The sequence below is a fragment of the Ambystoma mexicanum genome, chromosome 8 (assembly GCF_040938575.1).
Source record: "Ambystoma mexicanum isolate Mex_15411 chromosome 8, UKY_AmexF1_1, whole genome shotgun sequence".
Taxonomy (NCBI): Eukaryota; Metazoa; Chordata; class Amphibia; order Caudata; family Ambystomatidae; genus Ambystoma; species Ambystoma mexicanum.
The window spans coordinates 1,666,543,817-1,666,557,526 of NC_090929.1; the positions used below are offsets into that span (position 1 = coordinate 1,666,543,817).

At 46.7% G+C, this 13,710-nt stretch overlaps 1 protein-coding gene across 1 annotated transcript in view; it reads left to right on the forward strand.

The window, feature by feature from the left end:
* Positions 1 to 13,710, forward strand: part of SEC23IP (SEC23 interacting protein) — a 449,917-nt gene that overhangs the window by 83,072 nt on the left and 353,135 nt on the right. The window contains exon 3 of the mRNA XM_069611949.1: positions 919 to 1,144. Within this exon, the coding sequence (XP_069468050.1) occupies positions 919 to 1,144 (226 nt within the window). The remainder of the gene's footprint in view (positions 1 to 918; positions 1,145 to 13,710) is intronic.

The window sequence follows — 13,710 nt, forward strand, 5'->3', positions numbered from 1 at the left end:
TGGAAAGCCACCTCCGACCGGGGTAAAGAAGGCACATGGCCTACCCGAGGCCAAAGAGAAATGCAAACAACCTACGAGAACTGTATCACAAACTGCAGGGGCCGCTGACGGCCATAGCCCACAAGGGGTTAACCAATGAGCAGCAGGGCCAAGAGGGACCCATATCCTAAGTGAAACTAACATGAGTGGGGCTGAAGAAGCCCACTGCCTACCTGAGGCTGAAGACCCAGGAAACCTCTGAGATCTGTATTCTTGGAAGTTGCCTTTCCAAGACCTAAAGAACAAACTCCAATATACCTGGAGACTGGGTAAATGCAGGTAACTGGCAGAGGCCTTATTGAACAAACTTGTTTGACATATTGTTTATTTGAAAAGATGCTTTCCATTGAACTAGACTCTAAGTTTGTTGTGAAGAGAAGACCCCTTACTTAAGTCTTCAGAGACTTCATGCACCAGTGGGTGGGGTTCAGAAACCCACCTTGTCTAATGTCCCCTGAGTTAAGTAACTGTGAGAAAAGCACCAGCATAGTTGTTTTCTATCTTCTTTCTCCCAAGAGTATGTTAGTAATGGGTCATTTTAGGGTTTGGACCAAGGACTTTAATTATGTTGTGACCTATTGATGAGCAGCCTTTTTATTGTTTTATAGTGTAATGATTTCACCTTGGCGATAATGATGAGAGAAGATTATTCCTTGAGCTTTCTAGTAAAGGTGTTTGAGTCATGTCTTTGTCTCCTATATCTGGCTTACCACAGTACTCACTTGTGTTATTTGCTGCTTGTCCAGACATAGACTAATACCAGCAAGTGAGACCACAACCGCTGTCCTTGTATTTTCTGCTATCCCTCCAATGTCTCCTAAGTGGCTGGTTAGAGGTGAAATACTGACTGAAGTGTTTTGCATTTTTTCCCCCCCCCAGCCTTCTCATACACCACCATTGATGCCACCGCCTCCACCAATGCAGGCGCAGCAGACGCCAAGACCTGCTGGTCCCCTGGTGCATGCACCCCCTCCTCTTTTCCTGCAGAACCAGTATGAGCCGGTCCAGCCACACTGGTTTTACTGCAAGCAGGTAGAGAGCAAGGAGATCTGGATGCCATTCAGTGTGCTGGACTCTGTCAATTTGGAGGAGGTGTTCAACTCTGGTAAGTGCTTGAAGGAGCCATCATTTCACATGTGTACTGTGCTTTCACTGTAAGTCATTGATAGTTGCATAATAAGTTCTGATTAAAATATTAGTTTATCCGTGGCTGTCGTTGTGAATTTGGGATAATCTTTGCGGATGAGGAAAAAGGTCCTGATGACTTGGACCTGGGACGATTTAGTTAATCACCATGGAACAAGATATATCCAGTCAAACATTAAGACTTCAGGCAATGACAAATCCAGGGTCGCAATCCAAACCAGCCACACAATTCTTCAACAAAGCCCATCTAGTATCGGCATGTACAGGATTATTCTAAGCACCACTCGACCCGTTCAAATTGGTTATTCAACAAATCAAATCCTCCATAAGTGCCTTGATACTAAATACATGATTATTCCAGAAACTGAAGTGTCATAATAAAAATACCCACAAACGAGAACTATTATGTTGAACAAACGTGTATGGTTTCCATTCTACGTGCATTTGAAACAGGATTCTCTGCCTGTAATGTTTTCCATTGTAATGTGTTAAATGCTTGTATTTCAGAGTTTTGTTTGGTGTCCGGAACAGTGCATGCTAAAATGTTCGTACCTATGCGGTCAGTTGATCGGTTTTAACATGGCTGTTGGGTCGAGGCTGCTCCCCTCCCCTTGCTTTTGTATATAGTCATTAAAAGTTGTTGTCCCCTGAAATTTCACATGGAAAACAACCTCCTACTTCCCAGACTTTTTGCAGGGGCTGTCCTGGCAGCACTAAGAAGATCTGTCAACAAGGCAGCCCTTGGAGCAGACATTGGATATGCTCCAGCCTCGTCCTTGTTTCTTTTAGGTGTAGTACTGGAGGCTCCAATGGTAATACACACCTAGTGATGCACCTTTATTTTTATTGCTGTTGCTGACCAGTAGTTTCAGGCACTGGGCACTTGACTACATGTGTGTTTAGATTTGCAGTTTCCCCACAATCTCTCCAATGTAGTTATGATATGTTTGGAAAGATTTAGCACGACCGCTGTTGGTTACACACCACCTAAGGTATACCGTATGGGCTCCTTTATTGTAGCATTCTGTGATTCCTTATTTGTCCTTTGCTAAAGTCACTGCCACAAACCCTCCAGGAAAATCTACACCCAGATCAAGTTCCCATTACAGCATATACAATTATAAGGGGGGGCCATCGACCTCTATGTTCTTTATAACATCTTGATACCTTTTTTGGACCTAGAGTTATTGGACAAGTACTGCTCGAGCACCCAGATCCTACGTTGACCAGCTAGTGAGCCAATTTTATATTTGATGTCCCTCTGTCAGGTCAAAGGCTAACTTGAGTTTCTCAGGGTCAAAAGGGTGGGCCCACGTTGGTATAGTTGGGGTGATTTTGTCAGTCCTCCCTTTACCCATTCAGAAATTTTGTCTCAATACAATGTTTGGAAGTGGGGGCGTAGGACTCAAATTTCCAATTGAACTTCAGCTGACGTACTTGTCGGAGAATCTGAGCTCCCGGATATCCCATTTATGTTGGCCTGAGTTGGAGCACCTTAACAGCCTGCCATCCGTAGTGTCTTTGGGTGATAAAAAGGGAAGCCTTTTAAGGGGAGTGAGGTTACAGATTGCACTAGGCCAGGGGTCGGCAAGCTGCGGCTCTTCATGTGATATACGCTGAATTTCCCATGGGTACGCTCCCTGTTCACTATACTGGCCAGAGAGACCAAAAGATTGCAGACAATTATCTGATGCTTAACTTTTCTTTTTTTTTTTATCTGTTACCCATCTAGTCCATCAAGAGAGACAGTTGTTTTGCCATGACACATCTCTGTATATCGAGGACCTCTAAGCCACCACCCCATATTGATCCCATTAAACCTTGCGAGCATCCCTACATGTCTTCCCTTTCCATATAAATCTGAATATGCCGCCTGTAATTGCAGTAAGTCCTCTTTACTAACTGAAGTGGGGATCGCCTGAAAGAAGTACCATTGTCTCGGGAAGGCATTCATATTAATGGCATAGATTTGCCTGAAACTTTCAGTCTACTCTATGTATACGATTTGGCCGTGGCACAATTGTTTGCGGCCAAATTGACCGCGGTCAATTCGGCCGTGAAGACCTTTTTGCCGTGGCCAAATCCAGCCAAACTTACACCCCCCCGCGGTCCCCAATACATTCCCCCACCCACCCACTACTTACGTTTTTGGCGTCCGCTCATCTTCTGACCCTGCGGCCTCGGATCTGTCCCTCCTACGCGGGTTGGTTCCGACGCTGCAGGGTCTGACTTTTTTTTTTCATCCCCTGCCTCCAAGGGACGCCCCCGCTGCCCCGAAAAGCAACCACTACCAAACATGGGGAGCGAGGGACCCGCCCCACCCCGGTGAACCCTGCACCCCATGTTTGGTAGCGATTCCCCAATTTGATAGTTTACAAGCGATCGAATGGTACTGGCTGAATTCAGACAGATTTACCATACCATCAATTTGCAAACTATTCGTTTGGGTGCTACCGTTCATCTGTCCATATCTTTCTTCATTTCCCAGAAGTGTTTGGAGGTAGTATTCTTGAATATTCCATAGGGTGATTTCGATAAATTAAACCTCAGTATTCTGGGGAGTGGTCCTCCCATGGAAATCTATAATCTGTGTGCAGTGAATTTATAGTATCACAGCACTCTGAAATATTTTACCCAGCAGTAGATTTGTTCCGCTTTATCGGGAAGGCTGATCTTGTCCTAAATCCCTTCAAAATATTTACAGTTTTGGGAATTATAGCTCTGCTGTTCAACATATAGAACAGCAGATCATCTGCTCACAGAGCGCCCCTCTGCTTCAAACTCCTAGTTTCCCCATTCATTTGTATCTATTTAGCCATTTGTTCTTTCTAAATTCGGAGCAATGGGGATAAAGTGCATCCATGCCTAGTACCGCTAAAGAGTTGAACGGGCTGCAACAGATTCCAGCTTCTTTTCATTCTAGTCCATTGTGCATAAACCTTAGCTGTGATTAGGTTCAGAAATGTTTGGCCAAAAGTAATTTTCCATCAGAATCAGATCTAGGATTCTCAGTTTACTATGTCACATGCCTACTTCCCACCAAGTCTGTTCGGTAACCACACACAGTAATTGGAACTGGGAGGCGTTTTTCAGGACAAGCGCTACTGATTTAAGGGGCATTTGTAAGAGAAGAAGGGTCCTCGCACTAGAATGAGGAGTATATGCTCTTAGCAGACACCTGCGAGTGTTCTCATGTAAGTCCTAGGGACTTGTCACTTCAACTGGTACATTTCATTGAACAACAGTAACCTATTTGTTATATTCAAGCTGACACTAATTGGTAGTCTTGAAGACTCCAGCCGAAGAGGGGTAACACGCACCACTCGCAATATAACAGCCCCTGACGAAAATCCTGATTCCAACATGGGGATTGAGATATGTAAGGCCAAGGCGGAGAGTGATTACTCAGACCAGCAAGAGTTGGTGTCCGGTCAACGGTTCGACACCAAAATGATCGAATGACCAAAGGGTCGAGGTAATAGGACCGAAAACCACAGGGTCGAATTTAAAAAAAAAATAAAAAAAAAAATAAAAAAAAAAATATATATATATATATATATATATATATATATATATATATTTTTTTTTTGGGGGGGGTTTTGTATTGTAAAAAAAAAGTTGTTTTAAAAAAATAAAAACTTCGACCCTTTGGTCATTCGAACATTTGACCTAGAACCGCAAGAGTCTACATTTATAGACAACAGCTATAAGAACATTTACTTATTTGTCAACATAGGACTTTGTTTTCTTTTGATTGGTGCTATATCCTAACCAAGGATGAGTTTTTCTTTGTCAATGGATTATAGAGTGTTTGTTGTCATACACATACAAGTTTTAGGTTATTGTAAATATGCACTTTATAGGTTTGGGTAGTATAATTGTCATTTTACACATTGTTTGTGAGACCTGCGAAATATCGCAGAATGTATGAGTCTACATAGTTTTGCATAGAGTCCAACAGCTGCTCAAACTTCTTGTGAGTGCACAAGTTCATATACTATAGCAAGGGTCAAGTCCACAGGGTATTACACATGCAGGGTCGACAAATGATTCCCGATCGGAATGGGAGGATTCGACCTCTCAGCTGTTCTAAACCCTCAAAGCGGACCCATTGCATACCGACTTTACATTCTGCACCTTAACATATTAAACTCCATACCATCAATGCCCCATGCTGCTCTGTGTTTCCCCATGGCATTATTTCACGAGGGAGACGGAGATTACCCTTTTCCTGTCCAGGAGCGAAACCCTGTGTCCTGCACTTTCTGTTCCTTAATTGGTAATTACCATCTCCTGTGTGAGCATATTCCAGGACACTACATCCACGCTTGCCTCTCTTAAGCCTTTGCGCTTCGCACTATGCCAAACCTCTGTCTCTGCAATTGCACACTTCTTCAGGTCAGGCCACCATACGCGAATATTGGGGCCCGCTGCCGCCTTCCAGGCGATGGCTAGCCTGCGCTTTGCTAATATACAAATAGTCTTTCATTTTCGTCAAATGTGCAGTATGCTTAACTCTACCACCTCTCCCTTTCCGCCAGGGAAACCTACCTAGTAAGCAGGCCTCTGGTGGCCATTCATGCATCTCGATCCCCCCCCCCCTCCCATGGCTACTTTTATCCTCGATGGATGTCCAAAATGTTTTAATAACTGGACAGGTCCAGAACATCTGTAGCAATCCTGCACCTTCTTCCTCACATATAGGACAGCACTGTGTGCCCGCACCTGGAATCAAGGATATACTTGTTTTTTTAAACTTGATTTTATTGGCTTTTATAAAGAGAACCAGACATTTTCAAAGTGACAATAAACATGAATAACCCTTTTTAGGAAAAATAGTCCAGTCTCTTGATCATTCACCACCGCAGTGAGCCTCTCCATCACCATCATGCTTTGCACTTTTTCCCTCACACTCCCCTTTCTTAGGGAGCGTTTCGTTTTTCCAGCATTGGGCAATAAACAATCTTCGGAAGTCTAAGTTCTTCCCTATTTTTCTGCGGGAGCCTTAACAGCTGCAGTGGGACAGGCCCAGCCCTATCCCTGTCACCTCTTCCATCCAGCTCAACACCTCTTTCCAATACATTTCTACCTTGGTGCATCGCCACCACATGTGGGCCAGGGTCCACCGGTTCGCGCACCCCCTAGGGCACAACGGGGATGCTCCCGGAAACATCCTGGACAGTTTCACCGGATCTCTGTGCCATCCCATTAACAGCTTAAAGTTGTGTTCTATTGTGGAGGTGAACAGCCCTCCCTGAAAGACCACCTTTTATATATCCGTGACCACTCCTCCTCTGTAATCTCTGCACCCACTAACTCCACCCAATATTTCTGGAAGGTATGTCTCCCCTCTAAACAGGTCTCGTTCATATACAGTTTGGACAATATTCCCTTCCTTGTCACTGCTTGCTCTAGGACTTTTTGCCACTAGTGTTGGTTCCCTAGCCACCCCGCCCTCCCACTTTGGGTCTGTGCAGATTCCCTTAATGCGGATATATTCAAATATGGAGATTGCGTCCCCTCCCAGCATATCCCGCACCATACCCCATTCATGGAAGCACCCATCCTCAAAGAGTTGTCCCACCCTCTCAAGACCATTTCTGCGAATGCATGAAACACTTGCGCCCAAGCTCAAATGGGGGAGCAAATAGCCGGTCAAGTGGCACAGCGAGTAGAGCGCTCGCTTTGACATCCGTGCAGAGCCTGCTAACGCAGGTTCGAATCCCGGCGGGGCCAACCTCAGCCTTTCATCCTTCCGAGGTCGATAAATGAGCACCACACAGCGTGGGTAATAATAAGCAGCGCTCAGATACCTGAGGGTTCGTAGCGCTATATAAGTGCTAAATTATTATTATTATTTATTTATGATAGGTTATTTATAACACGCTTAATACCCAGAGGTTTCTAAGCGCGGACCTGGGGATAGAATCTGTGTCACTCTGTCGTCTTGCTTCCAAGGTTGAATTCCTCGGAATAAATTGATTTACAGTACATTTTCTTGGAATACGATTATTGACACTTTCACTTCTCTTTAGTATTAACTTATGGACAGTGCACGTTTTACTGCTTTTCAAACCTTAGTCAGAATTGTATTATAGTCAGGTCCTTGTTTGGGTGGGCCTTGTGGAGAGAACGCTGCCTGTCGGACCCTAACGTTCTCTTTGAAGGTGGACATTTAGCGCACAGGACTTTTTTCGAACCCACTCATCTACCTATCCATTCTATTTCCAAGGTGAGCATGTTTCCTCTGAGCTATCCTCCCGGGACATAGTGATTACATAGGGGATACCACGATGTATAGTCCTGTGTATCCCTAGAATCCCGCCAGACTGACCAGAAGACTTCTAATGTGGGATGGGACCGAATGCGTTCTGGTACTGATCCGGCCGGGGACCAAAAGTAGTCGATGACAAAGGGTGCACTGCGAGATCTTCCAGGTAGGTCAAATAGGTCCTCAGATCTTCCCTCATATGCTCCAGCATCCCCCTGATTTGTACCGCCTTGTAATACAGGTGTTTCCCCATATGAATCTTCGAAGCTCTTCTGTAACTTCTGAGAAAAACAAGAGCTGGCTTGGGATGGATGCAAACGGATATAGCAGTCTGCGGAGGACATTCATTTTTATGGAGTTCATTCTTCCATACCAGGTTAGTATCAGAGGGAGCCACCGCTTCAGGTCAGCAGGGAGCTGGGCACGAAAGGGATTATAGTTTGCCGCCACCATCTCTCCTAAATTCCTTGTCACCCATATGCCCAAGTATTGAATGCTACTCTGGTTAACCGCATGCCATGGTAGCTCTTTACCGTACATGGGACGGGGGCTCCGTGTCAGTAACGGCATGATCACGGACTGATTTTAAGCCCCGAGAGGCGACCATATTCCACTATCTGGGCCATTAGCGCTGGGAGGGAAACCTGTATATTCGTTAGGTAGGCCAGTATATCGTCAGCAAATAGGGACATTTTACACTAAGTTCACGCCCCACAATACGCTTGAACTGTTCATTTACTCTAATTGAGTAAATTAGTTCTCGGAAGGATAGCTTAGGGGCAACCTGCTCGCCTTCGAAGCAAGATGACACGGAGCATCACAGGTTCGATCCCCAGGTCCGAGCTTAGAAACCTCTGGGTATTAAGCACGTTATAAATAGCCCATAATATCAGTTGCAATCGCCAACGGCTCCATGGCGAGGGCGTATAGGAGCAGGGAGCAAGGACATCCCTGCCTGGTCCCTCTCGAAATTTCAAAAGCCTCCGTGAGTCCCCCATTTAGCCAAACCTTTGCCCTAGGCTTGTTATATAATGCTGCCAACCATTTAAAAAAGTTTGCTCCCAGCCCCATCCTCCCCACCACCCTCGTCATGAAAGGCCACTCGACCCTATAAAAGGCCTTTTCCGAGTCCAACGTCACTAGGCAGGTATCCAACCCTCCCACCTGCGCCCCGTGAATCGGGTTGATTTTTTTTTTTTCCTGATATTATCTGATCCTTGTCGTCCCCTAATGAATCCCACTTGGTCCCCATGCACTAGGAGTGGCATCCCTCTCTCCAGTCTCGTTCCCAGAACTTTCGCTAGTATCTTAACGTCTGCATTAAGAGGAGAAATAGGCCTATAAGAGGAGCATCTAGTGGGGTCCTTCCCTTCCTTTGGGATCACTGATTGCCGCCTTCATCGTGGGGGGGAGGGGATCACACCCCAAGCACGCATTTAAATACCCTCACTAAATGCAGAGCCAGTAGGGATTTAAATAATATGTAGAATTTTATCGTAAACCCATCCTCCCCAGGTGCGGTCCCCGATTTAATTCCTGCTGTTGCTCGCGTGACTTCCTCCACGGTTATGGAACCCGGCTAAAGTTACTGCTGCTACTTTGGGGAAACCCGGGAATGGTAGCCTTTCCAGAAATTTGTCAATTTGGGATTCGTGCCCCGCCCATTCTGACGAACAGAGGGTTCTATAGTATTCTACCAATGCACTCCCTACACTCTGGACGTCATGTAGGCACCTTTTATCCTCCGTCCTAATGGGCCAGATGGTCCTCCTCTTTTTCTCTTCCCTCAATCTCCATGCCAGGATCTTACCTGCTCGGTCCCCCCTCTCATGATATTTCTGTTTCAGGAACAGGAGTTTCTTTTCTGTATCCTGCGTCAATAAGGCTTTTAATTGTGTCTTGTACCGCCGTAGTTCCATCTCTCTGGCGGGGGCTCGATCGATTTTGCCGGTCCTTCAAGCGAGAGAGTCACGCCGGGCTAAGCGGACTACATCAGCGTGCCCCCTGGTGGCCACCGGCAAGGATATTCTATACCGAGTCATGTACGTGCAATGCGTTGGGTACAAATGCACAGGTTTTAAAACTGCCGTTCTGCAAGACCTGTCTTGTGTAAAGGAGAGCCCTAGTCCATTGTGTCAGAGACCAATCTGCATAGGTCCCCTTCCTAGCCCCCTCACACTCTGTGTTGCATTTTCCCGCCGACCCAGCAGTAATTTGTACAGTCTGGAAATCACGTGGCCTCCCTCGGTTGTATCGTAAATAACCTCTAAGGTGATGTTGTTTTCAATCCCATTTTGCACCTTTGGCCATTTTCCCACCATCTTCTGGACTTAAGTGCATGTGCAACAGGAATTGCCCGTCAGAAATACCTGAAGTCCGCCAATCGTCCCTCCTGCATTAGATCTCCCACCGTGGCCACCCCTTTATCCTCCCAATGCATCCCCATAGCCTTTCTAAACTCACGCCCCCACCCCTCAACCTCACCACCCCCCATTGCTGCTAGGTGGATGTGTTGGGAGTAAGGGCTGTCATTACCCATGAGTTTCCATGCCCTCTTCCATGTCTTCCTACTGAGAGTTGACACATGTGGATCCTATAGCAAACTTCACCCATTTACCCAGAGTATTTCTTTCAGACAAAAGGGCTCCACCCAGGGTTGTAACAGCTGGGTACCTAACAAGGCTTTATCCGCCAGCCACTCTACAGCAAACTGCAATTATCCCGAAATATAATATAGCTCCAGGTCAGGCACCCTAATTCCTCTGTGTGTATAATCTCTTTGCAAGGTACGCAATGCAATCCTATTCCTTTTTCCACCCCTGAGGAAGTCCTTCATAGTACTGCTTGCTTCTAGAAGAACCAACCAGGCATATCATATGGGATGTTCACCAAGTGGTATAGTACACGCGGAAGCGCCACCATCTTAATCAACGCCGCTCTGCAAGTCATTGACAGTTGCAACTTCTTCCAGAACTGCACCATTCTGCCACGACGATCCGTTGCGGCTTGTGTATTTTTCTCTCATCCCCAGGATCATGCCAGATATTTACACCCTGGTATCTAAATGTTTGCGGTGTCCATTTCCGCCCTAGAGTTGGCAGTTGTCCTACTTCTCAACCATGCTGATTACCGAACGAGAACAAACCAGGCTTTTCTTTACTGATGTGTATTCCAGAGATTTGTGCATACCCATCCAACACGTCTAGCACACCAGGAATGTTATCCGCAAGGTTCTCTAGGTAAAGCAACATGTCGTCTGCATAAATCGTTATGACATTTTATTTTATTTATACCGCGCACCATTAACCCTGAGGCATGAGGGCGCCGACAAACCAGCGTATGCAAAGTCAATAGCCCATATACTGGGCAAAAATATGCAAATGGTTTGTATCCTTCACAGTGATGCACCCATCTGCATATTCCGCCCTCAGGAATACTGCCAGAGATTCCAAGGGAAAAATAAACAGCATGGGAGACAGGGGGTATCCCTGTAGCCTTCTTCAGTTCCCAACTCTTAGAAATATGCGTCCCCGTCCGTACCCTAGCTTTCAGTGCCCTACAGATCAGCTGTAATCACTGGAGGACTCCCAGTCCTATGATATGGCATTTATAACGCGCCTATACACAAGTATTTCAAGGCGCGACAAGAGGACGGGGAGGGGAAACGGAGGGAGGACAAAAACCACTATCTTACTAGACCTAGTGACTTTCTGATCGTGCAAGGGAACAGGGAGGGGAGGAGTGTGGGGGGGATGAGGATGGAGAAGTGCAAGGCAACAGAAAAAGGAAACCAGTAGCGCAGCCAACGGGTGGCAAGTGCGGGTGCTCAGAAGTGCAGACAACAAGTATCTAATAAGTGCTGGAGAGGGGACTGTAGGGTTACAGATACAGACCACAAGTGCAGGGGTTGCCAAGAGGGAGTGCAGGTTTCACTTGGACAAGCAGGGACCTGTGGCTGAATTCAGAGGGTGGCCAGGTGACCAGTGTGTGGATCAGACAGGAGATCAGCAGGTAAGAGGAAGAGAGAAGGCAAAAGCAAAGAGGAAGGTCTGTAGGTGCTTCCGGAACCAGAGCTGGTTCTGCCCAAGTTTCAGAGAGGCAGGTAGACTGTTCCAGAGGGAGGCACCAGCTGAAGATCATCTGCCCCCAACTCGTTGTTTGGAGAAGCGACTCATCCTCAAGGAGTTGGAGCGGAGGGCCATAGTAGGTAGATATCTTGGTAGAGAGAGTTTGAGGTATTGTGGTCCCTGGCCCCAGAAAGCCTTGTGAACGATGCAGAGGGTCTTGAACTTGCCGCCACTGGGAGCCAATGAAGATATTTCAGTGCTGGAGGGATACGATCCCTGGGCTTGAGGCCAAGGACCAGTCTTGCAGTCTGGATGAGTTGTAGAGGACGGAGAGTAGAGGCAGGTAGATTTTGAAAGGGGCTGTTGCAGTAATCCAGCCTAGAGAGGACCAGAGCTCTGGAGACAGTGAGCTTCTGGGGGAAAGTAAGAAAAGGAAGAATACCTCTGAGGAGGTGCAGCAGGTAGTTTGACTTCTTCGAGACATCCAAGATGTGAGGAGAGAAGGAGTGTGCAGTTGAAGGTGACCCAGAGGTTCATAGCCTCCCTGCTGAGAATAGCAAGAGGCCCCAGGGTAGGCGGCCAGAGAGTGGGAGGAAAGGATGGAGCTGGTGATCCGATAAGGAGGATTTGTTTTACTGGCATTAAGGCAGAGATCATTGGTGGCACACCACTCCTGGATTGCAAACAGAAAATCCGGGATGAGCGAGGGAGAAGAGGCAGCTGCAGGGAGCCTGAAAGAGAGCAGTGTATATGCCACATTGCCCCAGCACTGTATAGAGCCAATCCCACCGGACAGAATCGAACACTTTTATTGCATTGAGGTAAGCCACTGCACAACTCTCGTCACCAAATTAGTGCAGTCTATAAGTGTAATCTCCTCAGATTCCAGGACGTATTTCTACCCGGATGAAACCTGTCTGATCTTGATGTATTAACGTACCTATTATCTTCTGCAGATGGTTAGCAAGGATAGCAGTGAGGATTTTACAGTCTATATTTATCATAGAGAGAGGTCTGTAACAGCTGCACTGGGAACGAGACTTCCCGGGCTTCAGAACTGGTATGATAACAGATTCTCGTAAACTACCTCTCAAAGGCTTCCTCAAACCGTTCCAACAGCCTGGGCTCCAACACCTCTTAAGTATTCTTTGTAGAACTCTCCCGGCAGCCAATCCGCTCCCGGTGTTTTACCCGTGGGGAGTGCCCTAATGGTCTCATGTATTTCTTCTACCGTGAGCGGGACATCAAGTATCTCTGTCCTCTCCAAGTCTAAGGACGGCAACTCAATCTGGGACAGTACCTCTTCCATTTCATTATAGTTGCCAACCTCCTTTTGGCAGTAGAGGTTCTTATCAAAATCAGCGAATACACCACATTTATCTCAGCCTGCATTCTGCGCACCCACCCACTCGTGTCGTCAATGGCACAAATTATTTCCCTCTTCTCTACTGCACAGCCACACAAGCATCCTTCCAGGCTTATCCTCTTCAGCATGTAGCTATTCTGTATACTTAGCATCAACACTCCCACCCCCGTCCCCTCTAAATGCCTGTGTTCTGCTGCCACTATGTCCTTTCCACTAAAGACTAGGTCCGCTAGTAGTCCTTTCCTGATGCTGCTCATTTTTCCTATTGCCTGCTCTGGTAGCACTGTCTTAAAGGCCTCCCACTGTATACTTCTACTGTCAACACGGTCCTCGTTCACCTCAAAGAAGCCATCTATCCTTATCGCTAAGTGATCCCTGAATGTGTCATTTTGTAGGGCCTCAGCCTGTAAACTCCATGCCGGAATTGGTGGCCTATACGCAGTTTCCCTCCATACTGTAACCAGTGGGGCATGGTCCGACAGCACCCTGGCCAGATATTCACTGCACTCGAATTCCCAGCCGTATTTACCGCAGTGATTATATGGTCAATACGGGTGTGCACAGCATGTGGGGCCGAGTAGTGTGAATAACCGCGTGCCTGCCCATTTTCAGACCTCCATATATCTATAGGCCTCAGATGGCCTAGCAGTCCTGCCAGAATTTTGGCTGGGAGAGCCAGCTTCTTGTACTTCCTGTCTGACCTGTCAATGGAGGGATCTAACTTGCAATTCACGTCGCCGCCCCAAATCCAAAAGACCTCTGTATATGGTCAGCCGTAAGTACAGTGAACTAAAAAAGGGGCCAGCGCCGTGATTTGGCAC